The sequence below is a fragment of the Lampetra fluviatilis genome, chromosome 25 (genome assembly GCF_964198595.1).
Source record: "Lampetra fluviatilis chromosome 25, kcLamFluv1.1, whole genome shotgun sequence".
Classification (NCBI taxonomy): Eukaryota; Metazoa; Chordata; class Hyperoartia; order Petromyzontiformes; family Petromyzontidae; genus Lampetra; species Lampetra fluviatilis.
In genome coordinates, this window is record NC_136299.1 from 4306025 (window position 1) to 4330528 (window position 24504).

General features: G+C 44.0%; 1 protein-coding gene across 1 annotated transcript in view; it reads left to right on the plus strand.

Annotated features, from left to right (window-relative positions):
• Positions 1-791: 791 nt before the first annotated feature.
• LOC144941668 (transforming growth factor beta-2 proprotein-like) overlaps positions 792-24504 on the plus strand; it is a 30313-nt gene continuing 6600 nt past the window's right edge. The window contains exons 1-4 of the mRNA XM_078868029.1: positions 792-1349; positions 20069-20232; positions 21817-21949; positions 22926-23036. Of these exons, the coding sequence (XP_078724155.1) occupies positions 1016-1349; positions 20069-20232; positions 21817-21949; positions 22926-23036 (742 nt within the window). The 5' untranslated portion in view covers positions 792-1015. The remainder of the gene's footprint in view (positions 1350-20068; positions 20233-21816; positions 21950-22925; positions 23037-24504) is intronic.

The following is a 24504-nucleotide window of genomic DNA, read 5'->3' on the forward strand; positions in this document are numbered from 1 at the left end:
TAACAGATTTGTACAAAAATCCTCAAAGTCAAAAAGCCCATCCAAAAATCTCAAATTCCCCGAATGAAGTTTCTAGATTCACTGGCTAGCCTCTGATCTGGCAACAACTGGCGAGACCACGCGATTAAAAAAAACCCACACACTCTCTCCCTCCGAAAGCTCAACTCTGCCACCACCCCATCCACGCACGACTGTAGCATAAAACCCAGCCCCTGCGAGCCTTCTCTTCTGAGTGAAGCGCCACCCTCTCGCAGTCTCCACCCAGCCCCGACAGCCCAAACAAACCCAGCCGCCTCCTCTCTCTCTCTGCTGCTGCTGCTGCGGCTGCTCAGGACCCCGGTCAAAAGGAGAAATATTCTATTGCCTGGGACCGCCGTTGCTCAGCTGCTCAGCAAGGCGGCCGCACACAATGAGTCGCACTGTGGCTCAAACCCATGCCTCGAAGACTTAAGCTGCCGGTCAGGGCAAAACAGCGACTTGTATTTATTATTTTCATTATTATCATATCTTAAAAGTGTGGAGTTATTTTAGGGTTTTTTTTTCCTTTTGGAAGTTTTGGATATCTCTCGAGCTTTAGGCTTAACATTAATAAGTTATCCCAACTGAGACGTTAACTTTTATGGAAGTACAAATCAATAGCCTATACACTAGTCACTCTGGCATCTGTACCCTTCACGGATATCGCCGTACATATACTGTAGCACATTATAGACCTCACAATTTGTGAAACTTTACGGCTGATCCCCTAAGTTATTTCAAACACTTTTTCTGGCATGACATAGCACCGCAGCCAGCCAGTGGCAATTACCTCGACTGTGATAAAGCCTGACGTATAATTGCAGCAATAGATTTATCAGGGTTAGCGAGTTGCCTTCCAGCCCAGTTGTGTAAGGGGCCCACTGCATTTTCTGCTGCCTCTATTTCACACAACAAACGCTCCACGGAATTTAAATAGAACAGCAGCATCAACCGACAAGCGAATATAACAAACCGGAGCACCGTTTTCGAGGAGACCATGCATTGTCGCAGCCTCCTCTGCATTGTCCTCATGGATTACGTGCTGCGTTGCCTGTGCCTCTCCTACTGCTCCTCGATGGACATGGACCTGCTCAAGCGCAAGAGGATCGAGGCCATCCGTGGCCAGATCCTGAGCAAGCTCAAGATGACGAGTCCTCCCGACCTGCCGGGCTCGGAGGACCCGGCCAGCCTCGAGGTGCTGGCACTCTTCAACAGCACCCGAGACCTGCTGGTGGAGCAGGCGAACGCGCGGGCAGCCACGTGCGAGCGAGAACGCAGCGAGGAGGAGTACTACGCCAAGGAGGTCCACATGATAAGTTTGCGTCCCGACAGTGAGTAACATCCCACCGGGGGTTCCCATTCATTCGTCTCGGCGTCGCAGCAGGGTGGCGACGCGTGCGTGAGAGATGATGATGATGGGCTCTCGCGGGCTCTTCTCGGGTGCGTGATAGACGCCAAAGTCAAAGAGTGGCAGTGTCTCTGTCCCTGCTCGCACGAGCACTGAGCCAACACCGTCGTGGAAATTTTCCCATGGCAGCAGGGGCGAGCCTCTCCATGCCATGGTCGCTCTTGGCTTTCTACAATTTGTGGCGTTTCGGTTTTTTTGTATCAACACCGGAGGAACTTTTTGCTGAGTTGACTCCCGGCTGAGGTTTGAATTTGTAACATTCTGAATGTGAGTCATGACGTTCATTCGGTAGAGTCCGTGCTAACTGTGGCATAAAGCCCTCATCTAGATCAGCCTAGATCAGTAACAACACTGTGGTTATAGCTCTGTGCTTACAGAAGCTCACACGTTCAAATCGTTGGCGGGGGTTGACGCAGTATATCATTCTTATAGAAGCGGATACAATTATTAATATTTTGTACAGCTTGGGTTCTCACGATAAAAAAAAAATCTTGAATTTAGACCATCTACCAAGCCTGCTGTTAATGGAAATGGGGACCAACCCACCCTCATTAGGAGCTGGGAAAGACTTTGATCTTAAACCAACAAGATGATTATTTAACCTTCAATGCCTTTGGCGATTAAGGATACCCTGAGTTTCGCTGTGTTTCTGTGTGTCGGTGTGTGGGGAGCACTTGCCCCAACAGCCAGCTGAAGGCTGTATGGGGGATCTTTGTATTTGTTTTGGGAGCGATGGTGTAGCGGTAAGTGTACTGTAATCCCAGTGATCTGGGTTGAGTTCCTGGCTATGCGCAGCATCAGCAGTATGTAGTCATTGTATACGGACCTATCTTTGGACTCCTGTGGGTTTACTCAGCCTTAAATGACCACTTGTGCTGGGTGTGAAAATCAACACTCGGGAGACAGAGACGGCTATGTTTGTGTGATGACTCCCCCTTTTACCACTCATGCACCATATTCAACTTTAATTGACATACAGAGTGCTCACAGAACTTCCTCCTGATACAAATGACTGCAGTGACGTTAACATGGACTGTAACGCCATAATATGCCCGCTGGAATAAACACAATAACTGAGTAATGTGTACGTAGGCGACGTGGGAAAATAGCCACAGGCGTCATTCGTCTCGTGCATGTCAGATTGTGATAGGTGGTGATGTAGCAGGCAGCAGATGGCAATGTAGCAACATCTGTTGTACAGTACTTCTGTGTGCTCCTCAAATCTATGTTACCCGCTTTCAACCTTCCCACCACCCCCCTCACCTGACCAGTGTGGTGAAGTATGGTTAAGTAATCCACATAGAGTCTGCACTGTTTTGGGGGGCAGTCCATCATCCAGCAGTGGATTTACATATACGCTGTACGTTTGATGCACATGCCCCGGTAGGCAAAGTGAGTTTTGAGACTCTTTAAAATCAACTAGATAAGCCACACAACTTTGTTAATCTCCCGCAGGAATGTCTGCCCACAATGTGGACTCGAGCTGGTGTTAGCCGTAGTTAACGGCAGCCAAATGGTAAGGAGAGAAAAAACACACTGACCACTAATCCACTGCAGCACTTAGCCCTGCCCTAGTGTTACAAGGGGATGAATATCCCCCACTCCGTGCATCACTTCATATTCACCTCTCCTAAAGCCATAATAGTGTTTTTTTATGACAGGGTGTGTAATTTCCCACCCACTCTGTAGACCAGGATCAGGGGACAGCATATACTGTACAGTGGTTTAAAGTCAGAATATGGGACAACTACAGCAGCAGCCTTTGCCTGTTGAAACTTGACATTTCATTCGTTTAAACCCGGGGCCGACTTTGACCGGCGATCATTTGACACGTAACAAAAATATCGTTAAAATGGTTCGTTGGTTTGAAAAGTAAAAAAAAACACATCTGGTGCAGGGCTAAAACAATATTTGTTTAAAGCAACTTCAATTATCGCAGCACACATATGACTGCGTAATTTGAATTGTGGTCAATATAGCGCAGTGTTTCTGTGCACGTGTAAAAAAAAACATGCACATTGATATTTCTATATTTTAATATGTTTAATATACATTTTATATATATACTGTATAAGTGTATATTACAGCCGAGTATTGCATTCCATTGGAATGCTGCCTTGGTGCAATGGGTGAGCACACTGGACTTGCAATCCAAGATAGTTGTACGTTCGATCTTTCGATACGGGACGTTTCTTAAGCTCCCCCGTGCCTGTCCATCCAGCGATGGCTACACCACAGTTAGTCGATTGACAGATTGCGTGTGGAGGAGTGAAGCGTAAATACCAGAGGTGGGACAAAGTCATTGTTATGCAAGTCCAAGTCGAGTCGCAAGTCATCAAATTCATGACTCGAGTCTGACTCGAGTCCAAGTCACATGACTCGAGTCCACATCTCATAGGTGGGACAAAGTCATTGTTATGCAAGTCCAAGTCGAGTCGCAAGTCATCAAATTCATGACTCGAGTCCAAGTCACATGACTCGAGTCCACATCTCATAGGTGGGACAAAGTCATTGTTATGCAAGTCCAAGTCGAGTCGCAAGTCATCAAATTCATGACTCGAGTCTGACTCGAGTCCAAGTCACATGACTCGAGTCCACATCTCATAGGTGGGACAAAGTCATTGTTATGCAAGTCCAAGTCGAGTCGCAAGTCATCAAATTCATGACTCGAGTCTGACTCGAGTCCAAGTCACATGACTCGAGTCCACACCTCTGGTAAATACTCCCATCCTTTCCAAGATGTATTGCCAGTATGGAGGGGTAGGTCAATAGTACTCGTTAGAGGGCTCTGTAGATCGCCCTCAATTGGACGCCCTTCGACAAGCAGTGGCGTGAACAAGAAATTGCAGGGCTGCATCTCTACATATTGTCTGTGTGTCTGTGTATCCATTCTTACACGCGCCCTCTTGTGGCGACAAGAGTTACACAGGTGGCTTTTGAATGCCGTGGTATCGATTCCACACCACCGTTTAGAAACCATGGTATACTGGTTACACTACTGCATTAGCATGAGAGTCGCTGTGTTCGCTTGAGTCACGCAATGGATAATTGTAATACTACGCTTTTGTTAAAATGTAATGACCAGAGTAAACGGCGTTTTGAAGTGAAACAAAATATGTCTAATGTGCAAAAAAAAACATTTATCTTACATTCTGAAATGAGCAATTGGAATGGAATTCCACATTTCATGGCAAGGCCAAGTACGTTCATATGACGACCACTGGCGACTTTGCTGCACAACGTGCTTGGTGCTCACTTTATAGACACCGATCAGTGATGGGTGTAGTCAAATCCCACTGGAATGTATTCATTACGAAGCAGAGAAGTATATTTCCAGAGGTTGGGCCTTTCATTTTCGGGGGGGGGGGGGGGTGTGGATTGTGGGTGAGTGATTAGGTAAGGAAGAGTTCTGCCAAGATAGGCAAAGTAGGGCAAAGAGGCATAGTGAAGAGGTAATGTTCTAGATTTGAAGCTTTCGTGACTGCAAGGAATCATCTTCTTAGGTTTTTTCGGTAAAGTCACGTAGAAAGTAAAATAAAATAAAAACAAAAATCACGACGTTTCGGAGGCAACACAAGTCTCCGTCATCAGGTGGGACCGTCACAGCCAGATTAGCTGTAGATACAGCTGTAGATACAGCTAATCTGGCTGTGACGGTCCCACCTGATGACGGAGACTTGTGTTGCCTCCGAAACGTCGTGATTTTTGTTTTTATTTTATTTTACTTTCTACGTGACTTTACCGAAAAAACCTAAGAAGAAGAGGTAATGTGTTAGGCCGATACTTTAACTGGTTTACTTCATAGTACATATTGCCTGTAAAACGTTGTAATTAAGTATCGGCCAACATTAATTTGCTCTTGCAAATAATATATGACTTGCTTTTGAAATGTGATACAGGAACTACAGTATTAGAGAGAGGCTTTGGGAATTGGTTCTATCCAGCCCATGCAAGCTTAACCCGACTGGCAGATGTACTAACAATTAGGCTTGCCACGTAGTGATTTTATCGCAGTTAGAGTGTATACATGTGGAAATATGCCATATATTTGCAGGCATCATATATGTGTCCATATATATGTACCCTGTATAAGACTTCAAAGTGGAAAGTTGATTCAATTATCGTCTTCAAATTGTTTTTTTCCAACATGATTTATTACTGAAACATTGCAGACATTCATATCTGTGACATCTATTTGGGTCCCTTTGATGTATTCAGGAAGACATTCGTGCGCGGCTTGCAAAGGCGCGGCCTGCAATTTGCTGACAAAACCACCAAAGTTAATATTTCAACCGCTAGTAAAGAGGGTCACCGGAAAGCATTCTCTCGACAGAGAAGGAACATTCCATCATGCACGTACAAAAAGATAAAATTCCCCTTCCATATTCTGTTAAGGCCAGCGCCGTTAACAAGTGTCTATTAACGCTGGCACGGCGCATGCCGGAGGGGGTGGGGAGCGGTGTGGGTAAGGGCACTTCCCCTGCCTGGCCACATTTGTCTCCCTCCATTTGCCGATGATGCCTGCCCCGAAACTAGATGGTGATTTTAAGCAGTCAAGCTATGAAGTGGTACGGGCCAACGATCAGATTAAATTACCCACCAGTGTTGAGCACAGCCAAGAATCAAACGGTGGTTCCTGGGATTGTAATGCGGTGTTCTAACCGCTAAGAAAATTATCTCCGCATGTGATTTCTTTTCTTTCGTATTTTTCCCCCGAGCATCTCAATTACAACTGGGATACACAGGGCCATCTACATGCAGCCAGTTCTCGCTATGCTGTACAAAACAGTGGAGCATGTGGGTAACGGAGTAAAAATAGGAGGTTTTAAAATATATATTTAAATTTAAAATAGGCAGTCGTAAGCAATACTAAATTGAAGGACTTGAGCCTCGATTTTAGAATGAAGTAGGAGCTCGTGTAGTTTTTTTGTAATGATAAATTATTTGAAAAGAAGTCTAATGATTGGACACGAATGAATTTTCGCTAATGTTAGCCGTGAGAGCGGCTGACAAGCACTATACCACCAACGTGACCATCTTGATGATGCATTTGCAATCCAGAGGTTGCCGCTTGAACCGATTTCCCGACGGACAAGTTTATTAAATGGGCACGTTTCTAAAATTAACCTCCCCTACCCAGCTCACCACCCCGCCACCTCTGTCCACCCAGCAGGAATAGAAAGGTAGGTCGCGTGTGGTGGCGTAAAGTGTGGGCACCGCCACCTCTTGCAAGACACCTTGTCAGCGTGAAGGATTAGGCCGAAAGACCTTCTCCTGGAGGGGCTCTGGAGACCCCAGCTTAGTGGAGGCCTATATTCTTAGGTTTTTTCGGTAAAGTCACGTAGGTAAAAAAATTTAAATTAATAAAAGTAAAATAAAAATAAAATAATAATCACGACGTTTCGGAGGCAACACAAGCCTCCGTCTTCAGGTGGAACCGTCACAGCACGATAGCTGTATCTACGTGACTTTACCGAAAAAACCTAAGAACATGAATCCTTGCAGTCACAAAAGCTTCACATCTAGTGGAGGCCTCTCCGCCAGCAGTGGAGTGAGTGAGAAATTGCACCACTGCACCTTTACCGTGTATCTATTGCTCTGTGCTCTAAGCCCAGCCTGCTGATTGCGTAACTTTATTTTTATTTGCGTGTTTATTTTTTTTTATATAATAAAGATTTCGATTTAAAGCTTTCGTGACTGCAGGGATTCATCTTCTTGGTTCTTTTGATAAAGTCACGTAGAAGGGAAATAATAAAATAATAAAAATTCAACATAATAAAATAAAATTCTCACGACGTTTCGGCCACAACACAAGCAGCCGTCCTCAGGTGAAGAACAGGGCTGTCGGAAAGACAGCGTCCGAATTTTTTATTTGATTGTTTTATTTTTATTATTTTATTATTTCCCTTTTACGTGACTTTACCGAAAGAACCAAGAAAATATAATAAAGAGTCTCTTTGTGTCAAATGTTCAAAAAAAAAAAACCCACTGGGGAGTTACAATGGATACTGGCTGAGCCACTCACCGACAGGATTTATAATGTGGAGCAGGTTATGTAATGCGTGTGGGAATACACTGCAGTATACGTTGCGTGCGTGTGTGTGTGTCAATGTCAACACTGGGTTCGCTGCACGTCGAGCCCGGCGACCCAAGTTCGATACCCGCTCACGGTCAACAGCAGTGACGATTATCTGAACCGCTCCTGGGCCTCCCCAAAGTCGACTCAGCCTCAAATGAGTACCTGGTGCGATGTGTAATCATCGCTACTTGGGGAACAAAAGGCCCGCCGGGCGTGGTGCTGGCCCCCCACCCCCTCGTGTGCCGTGCCAGCCTTCATAGGTACTCGCTAACAGCACTTGCCCCAAAAGTATGTAACAGGCTATGTGGGATATCTTTGTCTGGATTATCTGTTTGCATGGGGGCAGTGCTGCGAATGGTTAGATCAGTGCAGTATAATCCCAGTGAGCCAAGTTCAATTTCAGGCCATGCACAATGGCAGTGGAAAATGTTATCTCAGTCTTGGCGGAGGTTTCACACTCGTTGAGCCAGACAAAAAAAATGAAACACCACCAAGAAATGACACATCGCTCACTCACGCGATAATACTGGCCTTAATAGGTGCTCGCAAACGACACAAATTCCCTCCAGTTTATGAAAGCTAAAAGTCGCACACCTATATAGCGTAGATTACACTATAACATGTACGTGCAGTCCAGTATTTGTGTGTGTGCATATAGAATAAAAACGATGTATCTGCAAAGACCAATAGGGGCAGGTTCTGTAAGCGAACACGCATGGTGATGACATGACAGCACGTGCAAGGATGGTGTTAGCTCGAAGCAGGAATTAGTTCACTTGTGCCTCTCCAGCCAAATGTTGGCGTCGCCCGATGACCTCCTCGCCCCCCGGCCCCCCCGTTGGTGTCTGCCCGCGGGTTCCTGGGGACGGCTTTATTTTGGTGATTTCGAAAAGTGTATTGGTTTAGCCATGTGTGTTGTAGTACAGAGTTAGACCGATGGCCTTAATCTAAGTTGTCTTGTGGTTGTTGTTCGTTATTTGACTTGCATCCCACTGGGATTTTTGCACACAGCGTTGGTGTACGGTGTTTTTTCTGCAATATTTTGCTGTCTTTTCTTGGATTTTCTGTTTGCACTCAATCACATATTCACTTTAAGATGTTTTTTGTTCATGTTTTTGTTTTTTGTTTGTTGCGGTAGCACCCGATTCAAGAGCCGAATGGCTCACAGGGCTATACCTAATAAATGAACTTGAACTTGATATTAACATGCACCATAACCGTGTACCGATTTCATGGTTGAGTCAAGCAGGGGGAAGCACAAGGTTAGTTTCGTCACCATTTGCCACTGACGTTGCAAATGGTCGGGAATCAATGCCAGTTTGCCTGGATTATAAATCAGTCGATGAACCACCAATGAGACACGTGGTATCGGTGAGCACCTATTTAGACCTGGCATTGGTACAACAACACTACCTTTCGAATAATAAAAATAAAACATATTTTTATTATTTTATTATTTCCATTCTACGTGACTTTACCGAAAGAACCAAGAAGATGAGCACTACCTTTGTTTACCCATTGCTGGTACAGTTTTTACACATTGCATCAGGTGCTTATTTGAGTGCGAGTGAGCCAAGGGACTTTTTTCTCTGATGTTATCAATCGCCAAGAATTAAATCCAGGTCACCGGGTTCACAACAGAGTGCGTGAGCCACACTGCATCACCGCTTGCCATATGCGTCGTCTTTTCCACACGAACGCGCGCGCGCACACAACACAAACACACACATTGTTAACATATGTAAGCTGGTGTTGAGATCAGCTGTTATTGCTATAAATCAATCATCAAGCGTTTCTCTTGCCTCCAAATACAACAAAGGCCTTTTCGCACATTTCCATACACAGAAAAGTTCCTCTTATGCGCGAGAAAGTAGAATGTGGACATTACATATCCTAGTATCCGTGGGATGATCCAAAACATTTCCCCCACTTAATTCCGTGAAAAAATTGGATAATACGAGTTTTCATGGAACTTATGCATGCATGTATGTTTAACTTCTTTTGCACCGTACGTAGCCAACCGTGATAATTGGATGTGCGGGGGAAGGACAACAAACTAAACACGACAAGGCAGTTTTAAAGAAATGAGTTTTTAATCTAGATATCAATGTGCATAGCTCCAGCGGCTCCCTAATATCGGAAGGAAGAGCGTCCCAGATGGTGGCAGAAGCGCATCTGAAAGCGTGCGATGCAGTGTGACCGTCATTGTTCTATGACGAGCCAAAAGCCGCTGCTTGCGAGGATGATCGGAGCTCGCGGCGTGTTGGTTCAAGCTCCTTGACAAGATCAGCAACGTATTGTGGTTCATTTGTGGCAAGCACCTTGTGTGCATTGAGCGTGACCTTTACAAAGTGTTCGTTCGGCAAAGAACTCCTGCCCATAGTTACGTGGCGCTGCGGGTAATTGGGTCACGGGTGAGAAGAGTCTTACTGTACGGTCGGTAGTCACTGAACGCCCAGGGCAATGCACCGCACAGCACAGAGGTCCCATTCTGCCAGGCTCTGGACTCTCAATGCCACAGCCTGGCGCTACTTCAGTCAGCTGCACGCAGAGAGACCATTTATAGCATCTGCATGAGCCCCGGCAGATTGTTTTTTAATCGCTGCCCTTTGAGGTGTGCCGGAATTCCTCTATTTTACCGGTAAAGTCACTTGAGTAAAATGGAAAGTATGTTTTCTGTTTAAATATGGATTTTTTAAAATAACAAACATGAAAAACACAGTTATGTGAAACGGTATATTTAGCAGTTAATAGGAAAATATCTACACATTAAGGTATTCATTGTGATGGCTGCCAAGGCTGCTGGTTAATCCAAAAGTAAAACGTGGATAGAGTAAGGCTGGGTCGTAAAGTGACTTTTGTGCCCATTTTATTCACTGCGGGCTTCTGGAAAATGAGTCAGCCTTGACTTGGATTAGAATTCACAGCCTCATTACCGTGGGCCCATTGATTTACCATTATATAATGCACAATACACAGCTGGATGGAGACCTCCCCCACGCCGCGTCGATCGGTTATGGGGGATCTACGACCATACTTCAACAGGCTGGTCAGTGCGAGTTGGTGTTGGTCATGGCCAGGTCGCTGGGTTTGTGCAGCGGCGCGCTAACCACTGGGCCACCGTCACTCCACGTGGTCTACGATAGCAGTGCACATATAGAAAGTGCGTCCATTGAAACTGAAACTAGTTTTAGCTCAACAAAGTGGCTTATCGCGTGGAAATTTATATCAGCCGATTTCTACCGAGCGTGCAATGAAACGTATAAAGCAGGGTGTTGTGCAAGCCGTGGCTTGTCGGGAAACGGAGCAAGGTAAACATGATCAATCGAGGTTATTATGCGAAGATACTTTCGGATTGTGTAGGTATTTAGTCAGGATGTAAACAGTTTGGGGGAGGTGTAGGTATGAAGAGGAAGAGAAAAATTTCTTCCAGAAGTACAATACGTCTGTGCAGTATACGCGCGTATGTGCTTACTTGCACACTTGCATGATTTGCGTCATTCGATGTGAGTCTGCATGCGTTACGTTATTGCATTTCAATGTGTTCATTCTCCCTTTAATGTCCCGTAAATCCACATGTGTATTGCTTCGTGGTGTCGTTCTGCGGGGGTGGATGGAGTGGTGGCCCAGTGAATTCAGTGCATTGCCATAGCTAGCATATGGTGCCAGGGTACCCGCCCATCACTAACCTGCATCAGCCAATGTGGTGAAATATGGTCAATAAACTTTGACGTCTGATATGGGCGCACAACACATTACTTCTGCATTAACGCGTTGTTACGGGTGTATAGACTCGTATGCCATGTGGGTGATTGTGATGCATTAACGCTGCACATTGTGTTTGGTCGTGTGCGCGTATTTTCGAACATGTGCCTAGACATGAAACGGAAAGTAAGCGGATGCGTTTATTGTGTGTGCACGTGATTGGATCTCAAGATGATGAGTTAAGAGGCTCGATGAGATATACCGACAATGTCATGCAATAGCACATTCACATGCATAGAGGCTCTTTCTATCCACCATGTTAACCTAATCTGACCTCATGCCAGGGCTTGGTTGTACCACACTCAGTTATTATTTCATTATTAAACATTCGGTAGTCACTAAGTCCAAAGGCAAATGATCCTACGTGTCAAAACCAAGCATTCTGGCGGTGGTCATCTGTGGTGAACCAACAAAAGTACATTCTTAATCCCTCCACACAACAACTAATGTCGCCTTACTCCAACAATGTGGTACTTTATTTTATTGACCCCCCCCCCCGCCCCAGAGCGATAATGGGCGTAGTCTACTCCCTGGGACGGGATTTGAACTCCATCACATCCGTACGAGTGAGGCACGCGCTCTGCCTTGCAGCTACCACCTGGCCACATTGAGAGTGATACGTACACGTGAAATGATTAGTGATGGGGAAAAAAATGTGGCAACACCAATACAGTCCTGTGCAGGTTGTCGAGGGGTACAGCGGGTGATGTATGCTGCCGCGGGTCTGCGTTGCCATCAGGGGCCGAGTGCGGAAGAAAAAAATAAATGTTGTACTATACCATGGTCCAACGTCTATGCTACCCGCCGACACCAACACTCATGGACCTGCGCGGTGAAGTGTGGTCAAATAACCCCAACAATCCGTATGGCCCCCATCCAGTGGTGAAATGGCCAAATGAAAATAATAATTTGAAAAAAACTGAATGAATTCAAAGTAATTGATATACTATAAAAAAAATAATGTATATACGCATGTTTAAAGATGCTTGGCAGTGAAACTCGATATAAATGTTTTGAGCTTAACATTTGTTATATAAGCATTATTAGACTGCCGTGTGGCTTGGTGCTGCATACATGAGTCTATTGATACTATGATTTTTCACAGCGCACATTCAAATGCCCTACTGTGATCTGCACGTACAGCACTCAAAGTCTATTCACAGGACTGTGTACATGAGTGCACAAGAAACCTGCCATTGGAAACTCGGTGATCATCAGTAAATGATCTGACACTTTCACGGAATTTACACGGCTATTGCTTTGGCCGTTCCAAGCACGTACCATTATTATTAGTCACACACCACAGTTCTCCTGGTTTTCTTTCCAGATTTTTCTTTTTCCGACGGACAGCAGAACATCAAATCACATTTTGCGAATAAAAAAAACGGTATTTAAAACAATTATTTTACAGCCCTCCATTAACCCGTTTGGCCGTAGACATTTGATTTAAGCTGGAATAACTCAATGAGCCGTGAATCTCTTTTAAATCACAGGTGTCCAGCCCTAGTCGGGACCGGCACTGGTGGAATATCGCACAGGAAGTTACGTGGACGGATCATTCGAACAAAAAGCTAAAATGTTACAAAGTAGACATGAATTAGACTTGCAAATTGCTGGACAAGGTTCACACCCTCATGTCGCCGTGTTCCTTGGCCATACTTCACCACACTTGTCAGTGCGGGTTGTTGAAGGACGGGCCTGGGACCGATTCAGAACACCACTCGCCACTGATTTTAGCCATGGTCGGGATTAAAACTCAGGTCACTGTGCTCGCAGTGCAAACCGCTGCGCCACCACACTCCACCCCTAACATTTGTTATATAAGCATTATATATGCTACCGAATCGTAAATGTGTCTCTTCACGACGACTCTGATCGAATAATGAGCCTTGTTTACAATACTGCTTCGTGTGTTAAACAGGACCCCACAGTCGCGATGGGGTGCTCTTGCCAATAACGTCTGGTAACCAGCAACAATTTGTTAAACAAGCCTGACGCTGCTGATGAGATCCAGAAAGTCGAAACTACTGCTGTCCAGACTGTGCTTGCTTACAAATATTATGCTGGCTAATAATGGTCTGCATAGCCAACAGGCTGAGTGACTAAAACACATTTTATTCACAGAATGGAGTACTACTGCTTACACGTACTCCGCAGGTAAGTTGCTTCAAATGACTAGGTTTACAATTCACTTCGCTGTGAAAATCGCAACCTCCGATTAGCACGTTTGGCAACGTACGGTGCAAAAGAAGTTAAGCACACTGTACATACATGCAGTTCAACGTACAAATTTGTTTCTGAAACGAGGCGAAGTGATGAGTGAGCGAGCTGGGAGCTGGGCAATGGAAAGTTGTGAGCTGGGAATTCTGGGTATCACCTGAGCGAATGGCCACCCCCAGTACGTGCAGCAGTGGCAGCCTCAATTCTCACGAGGGAGAGGGGGGTGTGAGTGGGGGGATGAGAGCAGGGGAATAGCACCCCCCACCCCCTCCACCTACATTGTAAAAAATGAGCCGTGTTACGCAAGTTACATTGTCCTCGATTTTACTTCTGTCTCTGGAGTCGCCGAAATGTACAAAAAAAAACTGTAACGTACCAGAGCACGCGTCATTAAAATGCTTTAAACAAGGGTGTTAAACGTACAGTCTTTTTTTTGCGGTGGGGGGGGGGACAGGGGTTGTGCTCATTTCCAGGAGGCAAGTTTTCCACCGCGAGCCGCCAGGGCAGCGGCAAGCTGTGATTTGAGTAATGCGCTTGCCGGGAAACTTTACCGTCATGAGCACGTACGCACGTATAGCGCCTGCCGATCCAGCACCCTTTCTCAAAGCCCATAACTTTTATGGCGCATTTCTTAAGCCAACGTTTGCGTAAGGGAATGCCTCCTTGCAAACACATATTCATTGTGCGTTTCCAGTCCTGCACGGGAGTGAATTCAGGTATTTTTGTTGAACTGGGAGTGCACACGACGGGTTAGCGATGTATTTAATATTTCAGACACGATCCATTTGCTAATAATGCATGGATCTGAAGTTCTGTGCTGTAGTTTAGTAGTTAGTGCGTTGCGCTATGAACCCGGCGATCCGGGTTCGATTCCCGCTCATGACCAACACCAGTGACGATTATCTGAACTGGTTCTGGGCCTCCCCTAAGTAGACTCAACCTCAAATGAGTATCTGGTGCGATGTGTAAACATCGCCACTGGGGAGACAAAGGCGGTCGAGCGTGGTGCTGGCCACCTACCCCCTCGTGTACTTTTCCGGCCTTCATAGGTGCTCGCTAACAGCACTTGCCCATAGAGTCTGTTCAGGCTATACGAGGGATCTTTGTTTTTGTATTTGAGTAGACTTGGTGGAGATTAGGAAGGTGTTCTGGGAGGGTTGAGTGCAGTATTGTGGGTGCTGGATTTGAAACGAGCCGCTACTCCACAAGCAAAATTGATTTCTATGCCTTTGTTGAACTTCTTTCGCACCAGAGGGAGCCAGCCGTGCTAATCAGGGGTGTGGGGGAAGGACAACAAACTAAAGACAAAAAGCAGTTATAAAGAAATTAGTGTTCAATATAGATTTCTAATAACGGAAGAGCTTTCCGTACAGCCGCGGAAGCGCATCTGAAAACGTGCGATGCAGTGCCACTCTTTGTTTGATGGCCAGCCAAAAGCCGCTGCGAGGAAGACCAAAGTTCGTGTGATGGATTTGTGATGGATTTGTTTCCCGCAAGTATCTCCCTGGATAATTAACTATTCCTGCACCGTGCATTGTAGGCGTTGAGGTTTCTCTGTGAATGTCACGTGACATATTGTATTCTAAAATAGACAGAGTGTAACGTTTGTGAATCTGACCGTCACATATCTGACTGTCGCATGTTTTCAGCATTTAACCGACCACATCCAGTGCAGTGTTTGTGGATGGTTTAACGGTCATTTTCTTTCGATGTTAATATATCGAACGCTTTCATATATCCGTGTTCGTGTGGGATTTTTACCACAAGCTCAGAGGCATCAATGGAGAATGACAGCTGCCCTTCTCTCAATTGAAGAAGAAGACACGACATTTTAAACTGTCAACTGGTTTCCTGATAGTCTGCCTTTCTATTCACATGCTACTCAGCCAGATTTCATGAAAACATTTAATTGATTCTCACTGTTCTTCAATTTTTGTAGGCAGACCCCCGACTGGCCATAGGGGAGCAGTCCGGGCAAATGGTCAGTGGGCCGGTCCATTCCGAGGGCAGGTGGGCCGGTCTGTGTGGGGAAATTGCAAACGTGATCAGAGGAAAAAAATGTTATTAAAAAAATGTTGTACCTCGAATGCGCACGCTTCATTGATTATTTATTCGGCAGCCCCAAAGATTCTTCATCACCGGCCCATTTGTTTTTTGGACCCAGCCCAAATGGGCCACTGAGATCGCACAGAAATTTGGGCCGCTATGTTTACAAATACCTGGGCCGATCTTTTGTTTTCGTCCCAGTCTGTCACCGTTTGTAGGATGTCACCAAAGTAGTCTTTCTGCGTTAAAGTTAAATAACCCTGGACATTAAATAGAAGCGTTTGCCAATTGCGTGCCAGTGGCTTAGCCAAAATCCCGAATGTGAAATTTTTGTCTGAAATGAATTTCAATATAATGATGTATCTATATGTAACTGTGGTTCCCTTGGTTTCGATTAAAGATGTAGATAATGAATCCCGATGGACTCACATTTGATTAAGTAAAGGTCATTGGACTGAATTGTTTTACATATTAATATTATAGCGCACCACTTATTACGTAAGGCAGGGGTCCTCAAACTACGGCCCGCGGGCCACATGCGGCCCACCGAGGGCATTTATCCGGCCCATGGTCACTAATTGGGCTGCGCTTGTGAGCACTAATTGGACTGCGCTGGTGAGCACTAATTGGGCTGCGCTGGTGAGCACTAATTGGGCTGCGCTGGTGAGCACTCATTGGGCTGCGATCTGTGAACAAAACTGCAGGTGTAATTAACTTTTTAATGGCACCCGCACCAGTGTGAGCCTGGGGTAAAAGCGGAGTTCCCCCAATCAGACTGCATTGATGGGCAGTGCAGTCTGTATGTCTCTGTGTGGGCAAAGTTATTGCTGGAATATTGTTTTTGTAGCGCTGTATATATATTGGTATTTTACTAATAGCAATTTTGACTCCCTAGGAAACAATGATGTCAAGAAAGAGAAAAATTTACTCGGAGTGTAGGATATTCAAAATACAGTGGACTTATGATTACTTTTTCATGCAGTACAAGGAAAGAGCTGTGTGTCTGATATGTCAGAATATAGTGTCTGTGTTCAAAGAATACAATTTACGTCGACACTATGAAACTCAACATAAAGATAAATATGATTGTTTGGTCGGAGAAGTGAGAAAAGATAAAATATAAAAACTGAAAAATACATTAACAACTCAGCAAAATACTTTTGTGAAGCAGAAGCAGCTACATATTTCATCACTGCGAGCAAGTTTTCAAGTTGCCAAGCTAATAGCGTGCACTGGCAGACCATTCGTGGAGGGAGAATTTGTTAAAGAATGCCTTCTTTCTGTTGCCAAAGAGATGTGTCCAGAGAAGGCCGATTTATTTAGTACAGTGAGTCTTTCAGGACAATTTCCATCAGCATTTGCAAAACTCCACAAAAAAACTTTCCTATTTTTCCTTGGCACTCGACGAAAGCAATGATGTTCGTGATTCTGCACAACTTCTAATTTTTATTCGTGGGACGAATGACTATTTCAAAGTCACAGAAGAGCTTGCTGCACTGCAAAGCATCAAAGGAACAACTACAGGAGAGGATATCTATGAAAAGGTTTGCCAAACTGTGAATGGTTTGGAGCTGAACTGGGCTAAACTAGCCAGTGTGACAACTGATGGTGCTCCTAGCATGGTGGGGTCTAAGAAAGGAGTAATTGCTCGCATTAACCAAGAGATGGACAAACATAACCATTCTCATCCAATAGCCATACACTGCCTCATCCACCAACAAGCGCTGTGTAGTAAATCACTGAAGTGGGACTCTGTTAACTTCATTAGAGCTCATGCACTAAACCACAGACAATTTCAGGAATTTCTGTCTGAGCTAAATGTTGACTATGAAGATGTTCTGTACCACACAGAAGTCCGTTGGCTGAGTCGAGGGAGAGTTTTGAAACGTTTCTATGACTTACTTCCACAGATTACAGCTTTTCTGTTTTCAAAAAACAAAGAAGTACCAGAGCTCAATGATGCAGAATGGAAATGGCACCTTGCCTTTCTGACACATGTAACAGAGCTACTCAACAGTTTCAATGTGCAACTTCAAGGAAAGGGGAAGCTCATCTGTGATATGCAATCACATGTCAAAGCATTTGAAGTAAAATTAGGCCTCCTCATCAAACAAGTGAAGGAGGAAAACTTCTGCCATCTCCCCACAACTCAAAATCTGTTAGCGGAAAAACCATTGGTTGCATTCCCAAACAAAACATGTGTGGATTCACTGGAAAAATTGCAAAAGGAGTTCCAATTTAGATTTCAAGAGCTTCATCTCCATGAACAGGACATACAGCTTTTCCGTAACCCATTTTCTATTGACATTGAAAATGTGGATACAATTTACCAAATGGAACTGGCTGAACTGCAGAATTGTGACTCTCTGAAAGACGCATTCAAGTCAAGCAGCCTTCATAATTTCTATGCATTTCTCCCCTCTGAGACATATCCTCATCTCAGGAACCATGCACTCAAAATGGCAACCATCTTTGGCAGCGCTTATGTCTGTGAACAAACTTTTTCCAGAATGAAACATTTGAAATCTCCAACCAGATCTAGACTAACGGATGCACACTTGCATCACTTGTTACGACTAGCAGTGACAAATATGGAACCGGACATTGACCATCTCATTAGCCAAAAGCAGGCCCATAGTTCCCATTGAAATACTGGAAAGTTTGTTGATTTAACTTTACTTGTTTTTCATTTTAAATATTGTATTTGTTCCCGTTTTGTTTCTTCACTTCAAAATAAGATATATGCAGTGTGCATAGGAATTTGTTCATAGTTTTTTTTAACTATAGTCTGGCCCTCCAACGGTCTGAGGGACAGTGAACTGGCCCCCTGTTTAAAAAGTTTGAGGACCCCTGACGTAAGGCTTGCCAAGCAAGAGTTATGTTCATTATTGAATAACAACCTGATAAATGTTGCCAAATAAGAAGGCGGCTTGCATTGCCATGTGTTTTTACTCATGTGTATAATACTATTTGCAATTAAACTTGAATATAGAAATAGCTCTATAGCTGTTATACATTACTTATCCTGGGGCAAGCTGCAGTGCTGTTAACATGACACATTCAAACTGAAAATAGTAGTGTTTTGGGTTGTGTTATACGACCCTGGTAATTTTCAAGCAGCTGTGGTTGTAACCCACTCGCCAAATTGTAAAAAATAAAAACAGCACTGGCTCCCATTAATGACAACAGGAGCACGTGGTAAACCGTGTGTAACCTCAACGATGCTTTGTGTTCAAATCGTCTCCCTGCGTATGCACGATGAACGCATTTTGCCCGACGGTCGCCAAAACCGAGTCACTTCGTGTCGTTTCGTAAGACCGGACCCCACCAAAGTGTTGTGGAATTTTTTAGTTTTTATTATTGGCCCAGAGCCGCCTGTGTTTGACCACGGAAGTCCCTTTGACCTGCAGTAATTATCGTAAATTGTGCGTAGGGAGTCAACATTGGCCATCCATGGAGAGGCTGTTTACTTCAATAAAATACGTGGCATGTCTCAGTAAGATATGATTGGCCGTGCCATTGCTTCATTGGAACAAAACAAACTCTTTGCATCTTCTTGGTTCTTTCGGTAAAGTCACGTAGAAGGGAAATAATAAAATAATACAAATAAAACATAATAAAATAATTCTCACGACGTTTCGGCCACAACGCAAGCAGCCGTCCTCAGGTGAAGACGCTGTCTGTCTTCCCGACAGACCTGTTCTTCACCTGAGGACGGCTGCTTGCTTTGTGGCCGAAACGTCGTGAGAATTATTTTATTGTTTTATTTTTATTATTTTATTATTTCCCTTCTACGTGACTTTACCGAAAGAACCAATACGATGAATCCCTGCAGTCACGAAAGCTTTAAATCGAAATTTAAACTCTTTGAATGTTTAATTTTAAACTGACCCGGGGAATTTTGAACGAGTCCCCAAGCCCTTTAGGAAGGTCCCGCTTGGGGATAATTTACCAATTTCCTATTAACGCGTTTCCCTCGGTTACCTATGATCTCATCAGACGTCAGATGCTAAGCAGAGTTGAGTTTGGATAGCATTTGGATGAGCGACCACTGCAGCCAAGTTGACCTAGGCAGCGGCTACACTGTGCTACGCGCGGATCAGCAGAGGGCAGTGCTGGAAAAATGCATTGTTGTACTGTACCTCAATGCTCCCGCATCTATGTTCAATCACTTTCACCAACCAGCATGGTAAAGTATGGTCAAAAAATCTCCATAACCGACGCGGTAGGGAGAATGCCGTTATCCAGCATTTGATTGAAAATAAAGTACGTGTACGTTTTATTTTATTATTTGGGACCATTCTGTGTGTGTGTAGGCGTCTCTTGATTACTTGTGCAATCCTGACATGGTTGTGGGTTTTTAAAACGTAATGTATTACTTCCGTGATGAGTTGTTGTCGTCACAATGCATTCACACCTCGTTTCATTTTGAATATCATTTCTGGGACGTATGATTTGAGCTGTGAAAACGCAGTAAGGGGTGCAAAATGAGAAAATTAATCGACGATTAATGTTTTTGCTCTGCCTTGCAGATAAGGTGCGGCGAAATCCTTACAACGACTACTTCCGAATCTTCAACTTTGATGTGACGTCAATGGAAAAGAATGCCTCCAATCTAGTCAAGGCGGAATTTAGGATTCTACGTATTCCCAACTACCAAGCCAAGCAGAACGAGCAGAGGATAGAGCTTTACCAGGTACGCCTTTGTCTCCACAGATGGACAAACGAACGAATGTGGAGATTCGTTTACAACAATCAAATTTTCTTGGTTCTTTCGGTAAAGTCGCGTAGAAAAGAAACAATGAAATAAAAAAAATATTAAACAATTAAATTCTCACGACGTTTCGACTGCAACACAAGCAATCATCATCAGGTGTGAAAAACACGGCAAGGAAATTTGAAAAAAGTGGCGGTTTTTTCTTGCTGTGTTTTTCACACCTGATGATGATTGCTTGTGTTGCAGTCGAAACGTCGTTAGAATTTCATTGTTTTATATTGTATTATTTTATAATTTCCCTTCTACATGACTTTACCGAAAGAACCAATAATACGAATCCCTGCAGTCACGAAAGCTTTAAATCAACAATCAAATAGCGAACGCGACATGGTGGAGGGGGTGTGCAGAATGCTTTCCGCTGCACTCCTTTAGACTCCTCCAAATTGTTGGTTACAGCGCAATGTTAAATGAGTAATATTAAAAAAAATATTTAATTTTACACACGCTTTAATGAAATGTACCCTACTCGTAATTGCAGAACTCCACAACTCCAGGAAGTGGCCCCGAAGCTTGCCATAGCGTAAGGGGCCATGGTGATTTACAGCCAACGTCAGTTGAGCGTGGACAATTAGAGCCAAGCCGAAACATAACATATAAAAATGAATGTTTAAAAATACTTTTTCATAATTTTTTGATAGAATATAGTATTGTCATCAATATGACATAATTATAACAAGTTTGCAGTCGATACCATATTGGGAAGTGGGTTAAAATTTAGTTACAAGATTTGAGGATACGACAACAACAGACGGAGTGAGTTCATAGAAAGCGTGTAAAAAGATAGTTTTATATTGTTTTGTTTATTTTTTATGATAGAATATGGTATTGTCATCAGTATGACATAAGTATACTAAGTTTGCAGTCGATACCACATTGGGAAGTGGGTTAAAATTGAGTTACAAGATTTGAGGATACGACAACAACAACAACAACAACAGACAGAGTGAGTTAAATAAAAGCGTGTAATAAAAAAATGCCGGTTCACAACGACGATGACGAGGATAATTGATGATCGTGATTCATGATGATTGTTTATAATGATGATAACGATGATGGTGATTTATCACGATGTTGATGGGGTTTTATCATGGTTTACAATGATGATGGCGGTGATGATGGTTGGTGTTGATGGTGAATTACAATGCTGGCGATGGTGATTTATGAAGGTGATTATTTATTATTATAATGATAATTATTTTGATGATGGCACTTTATGATGATGATAATAATGACGATGGTGATTCATGATGGCTGTAATTTATGATGATGATTATTATTATGACGGCAATGATTATTTATGATGATTTCTAATGAAAATTATGATGGTAATTTATGATGGTGAATTATGATGATGGTTTTTTATGATGATGCTTTTCATGATTATCACTTTTTGAAACGACAACAATGATGATTTATAATGATTTACGATGACAATGATGATGGCGATTTACGATCAATGATGATGACAATGAAGCCGACGATCATGATTATTGTGCCGTGCAGCTGCTGGAGTTCAAGGACCCGGGGGCCCCATCCCAGCGGTACATCGACAGCAAGGTGGTGCGGCCCAAGTCGGAGGAAGAGTGGCTCTCCTTTGACATCACGGACACCGTCTCTGAGTGGCTCCAGCACCGAGGTAGCCACCTTGGCTCCCACGAGGTCGATCCCCGCGCGCGTGTTCTTCTCTGCCCAAATTGTGACACGGAGGATGTCCCGAACGTGTTTTTCGGTTTGTGCCTCACGCTGCTTGGGCACGTGTCGGGAGATAGATTGTTCAAATGCGGCAAGTGTTTTAGGGGCCGTCCATAAATGACGTCACGCACCTGGGGGGGGGGGGGAGGGGGTCAGACATTTGTGACGATGTCTGACCAGGGGAGGGGGGGTTTGAGAAATGTGACATCACATCAAAATGCGCAATTTTAAAGAAATCTAGACAACACGTTCTACTTAGTTAAATAGACTGTGTAATAAATGTTTTCTCCTACAACATCAGAGTGCAGCGCCACATTAAATACGCACTACAATGACAATAGTTTAAAGCGATTTGAAGCATGTTTTATTTTGGGGGGGAAGCAGAGCTTTGTGACGTCATATTTGAGGGGGGGTCCACCACTATGGTGACGCTGAAGCAGCAATACATTGGCGCGATTGTTCACGTGACAACGATATTAATTGGCTGTATGTTTGTTTAACACGTAGGCTTTCGCGACCAATATTATTCATAATAAACATTTTTGGGTTAAATCGCGTTATTTATAAATGTGCCGTAACCCTCAACCACCCGACACGGCCAATCAGTAAAAAAGTGTCACGTTGACAAAATACAAAATAGTTTACTGATTTAGCCCACCGGTGTGTTGAAGAGTGAATCCACAACATGTTTGTATGTATGCATATTGAACTTCTTTCGCACAGTACATAGTGAATCGTGCTAATCGCAGATGAGGGGGCAAGGAGAGAAATTGGCTGTTTCGGGTGGATGAGGGTGCACGATTCACATTCTACTCTCGCGAGCGGACCCGATATTTACAATTTAGAATCACATTGGTCACGTGTAAAAGTAAAACAATTGAAAGTCGAATGCGTTTCTGTGCTTGTTTTGCCATTGACAGTGAAAAATCAGGGACTCAAGATCAGCATCCACTGCCCATGCTGTACCTTCGTCACATCCACGAACAACATCGTTCCCAACAAGAGTGAGGAGCTCGCCGCTCGGTTCGCAGGTAACGGTGGAACGCAAGCAGCCATTGCAAATGAGACTCGTCCCTTGTCTCTTGAGTTTCTGCTCACCCATTTACTTAAAATATAACTTGGGGCGCTGCGGTGGAGAGATGTTCACTACCTCGCTTAGTATGCAGGAGGTCGTGGGTTCGATCCCGACCCTGACGCCCGTATATATGGAGTTTGCGTGTCTCTCTCAGTGGTCGCGTAGATTTTTCTCCGGGTCCTCCGGTTTCCCCCTTCACATTTAGAATCAATATGCGTTTAGGGTATTTGGCTGACGTACATTTCCACGTGATAAGCGACTTTGTTGGGATATAATTTGTGGCCAGGTCGCATTTGAAAAAAAGATATATATCTTAGTGGGCATTACGTGGTTATGTATAAATATAGTTCAATAGTTTAGATTAAACTTTAAAGTTGTTCTCCCAAAATTTTCCGAGTTTGTGGTTTCGGAGATTGTACTGTTTCGTGCTGTGTGATGTCCAACGTTTCGCTTCACCTACGAGGGAGCTTCTGCAGGAATTGAATTAGAAGCTCCCAGCACCAGCACGTGGGACGAAATGTCGGATATCGTGCCGAACAACACCCACTATGAACGCCGAAACACTTCGGAGAGCTGTGCAGCTAAAACCGCAAAAAAAACTACGCGGTCACATTCAATTTGTGTTTTCTTTTCACATTTAAGTCATATTTACATGAGGCTAAATCAATGTCCTTCAGGCAGTCCTTCTGTCAACAGCATAACGCTGATATATAACACCGCTGAGGTTTCTTCTTCAGCCAGTTCAGTGGGGCTTTTGTGGCCCAACACTGGACACCAGGATCACTCTTTCGTGCTACGTCGAGTTGTTTTCCACATCGTTAATTCGATATAGTTATGAATTTCATCTCTCAGAGTAATGCCAGTAGGAATTTCTCTCGAAACATTTTTTTTTACTGCTAATTGGCGGCCAGGTTTCCTTTATATTTTGCACGTATATTCCAGTTTTGCCGTCAGCACCTTCGCAGTTGGTAAAATGTGTGCGTCTTTGTGGGACGTAAATAGTGTCCATCCTATGGAAAGAGACCGCCCCTCATCATAGGAATAAAGAGGGTTAATAGCTGCCAAAGAGGAATGAGTCCTGCTTTCCACAGGAAGAAACTTTGACTTTGAATAACTGTGAAAAGTATCTGAGGCTCATGGTATGGAAGCACATTTTGATATTAAAACACTTACTATCTGCCTATTCCCTCACCCTATGTTGCTTACCTGTTACCATGTCTAGACAATTTTATATTTTTACAAGCATTGACCAGCGGCCAGCACTAATCACACCAAATCAAGGGGCTCTCATTAAGCAAACAAATTGGAGCACGAGCAAACATCTAAAGAATTACAGATACTGTTATATTAAAGTGCGGTGCTACATCACATATCCGACCCGCTGTGGACAATTGAGGTACGTGTAACATATAAAGCACAAACTG